Source organism: Vollenhovia emeryi, unplaced genomic scaffold, assembly GCF_000949405.1.
Source record: "Vollenhovia emeryi isolate VEMERY1.0 unplaced genomic scaffold, V.emery_V1.0 DF947409.1, whole genome shotgun sequence".
Classification (NCBI taxonomy): domain Eukaryota; kingdom Metazoa; phylum Arthropoda; class Insecta; order Hymenoptera; family Formicidae; genus Vollenhovia; species Vollenhovia emeryi.
The window spans coordinates 1-1,681 of record NW_011958957.1 but is presented as its reverse complement, the minus strand read 5'-3'; the positions used below and the strand labels follow the sequence as shown (position 1 = coordinate 1,681).

General features: G+C 56.4%; 1 protein-coding gene across 1 annotated transcript; it reads left to right on the top strand.

Annotated features, from left to right (window-relative positions):
* Positions 1-308: 308 nt before the first annotated feature.
* LOC105558252 lies at positions 309-1,622 on the top strand (the record flags this gene model as incomplete). Its single annotated transcript, XM_012005840.1, has 1 exon — positions 309-1,622. A coding segment is annotated over exon 1 (1,314 nt), but the record flags the coding sequence as incomplete, so codon positions are not given.
* Between the last annotated feature and the right edge of the window lie 59 nt (positions 1,623-1,681).

The window sequence follows — 1,681 nt, the reverse complement described above, 5'->3', positions numbered from 1 at the left end:
GGGGGGCGTTCAGAAGTAATGGCTCTGCCAAGTCCTGGGCGTCCCCCAAGTAAAGCACAGCGCAGTCCACCGTGTGGTTTTAGTGCGGTAAGCCCAGCGGTCGCAATGTCAGCGGCCGCACCCGATCGCCATTAGGGGGGCAGTCCCACATAACCCGGACCACGTAATGTAAACTCCCTTCCCGGAGGGGGGCCCGGGTATCCATAAAGGATTTCCACACGTAAAAAAAAAATGGACCGGACCAACAACTTCTCGCCTATCGACTTACAACGGTAACCTACGGGCTCACTTGCGCGCCCTTCTTGGCGATGGGGACCCTCCAGCAACTAGTGAGTGACGAAGGGCATCGTTACCCCCAGGCGATCGGCCCTATGACCAAGGGCAGGTATGTCGACGACATCTTCGGAGGAGCTGACTCACCCTCCGAAGCCGAGGAGATTATTAGGCAAGTGATTCAGCTTTGCGAAGCGGGAGGACTTCCGTTGCAAAAGTGGAATAGCAACTGTACCAAACTTCTGCCTAGCTCAAATCAGGAGACATCCGCCGACGTCGAGATTGAGCCGTCCTCCAGTAAGATCTTGGGCCTTGTTTGGCGACCAGGCTCCGATACCTTGCATTTCTCGCCTGGTATTCCCTGCGTACCCACCTTCACGAAAAGAGCGATCGCCTCGGACATCGCGAGACTGTATGATCCTCTGGGGCTAATTTCACCAGTTGTCATAAGAGCTAAGGTCCTCTTACAGGAGCTTTGGCTGTTGAAAATTGAGTGGGATGAGACCCTCCCTACCGATGTCCAAGAGAGATGGTCTGCGTTCCGCCAGCAACTACGCCAGTTAGAACCACTTTCCATACCACGATGGGTCGGCATTCTTCGCTCCGACGCTCCGAGGATCGAAATACACGGATTCTCGGATGCATCGCAACTTGCCATGGCGGCGGCAGTTTACACCAGGATCCTGGCAGACAACGATACAGGTTTCGTCCAGCTGGTGTGCTCCAAGACGAGGGTCGCGCCCCTCAAACGGCTCACCATTCCGCGACTCGAGCTCACTGCCGCTCTGCTTCTAGCTCGGTTGATAGCCAGGACGACAAAGGCTCTGGAGCTGTCTGACACACCGGTCTTCTGCTGGTCGGACTCCTCAGTTGCCTTGACGTGGATATCGGCTCACCCCTCACGCTGGAAGGACTTTATCCGGAATCGCGTGTCTGCCATCCAAGAGATCCTACCAAACGGGTCATGGCGCTATGTGCCGGGAAAGGAGAATCCTGCGGACCTTGCCTCAAGAGGCCTACTACCGGATCAGTTGATACACCGCGAGCTGTGGTGGAAGGGACCTAAGTGGTTATCCGACTCCCCATCTGCCTGGCCTTCCGCCGAATATAGACCTGCGCCAAGGTCGAATTTGGAAGAACGACCCGGACAGGTTCTGGTGGCCGCTGCCTATCGACCTCAGTACTGGGAGCTGCTTCACAAATATTCCTCCCTCACCAGGCTCCTGCGTGTTACTGCGACGTGTCGCAGAGTTGCAGCCTGTCTACGCAAGGTGCCGAAATCCTCCCCCATCGACCACCCCTTGACCCCGCTGGAAATCCAGCTGGGCCGCGACCTGTGGATTCGAACGGTACAAAGGGAGTGGTTTCGAGAGGAAATACGGCTTCTACTGAGAGGAGAACCGCTGCT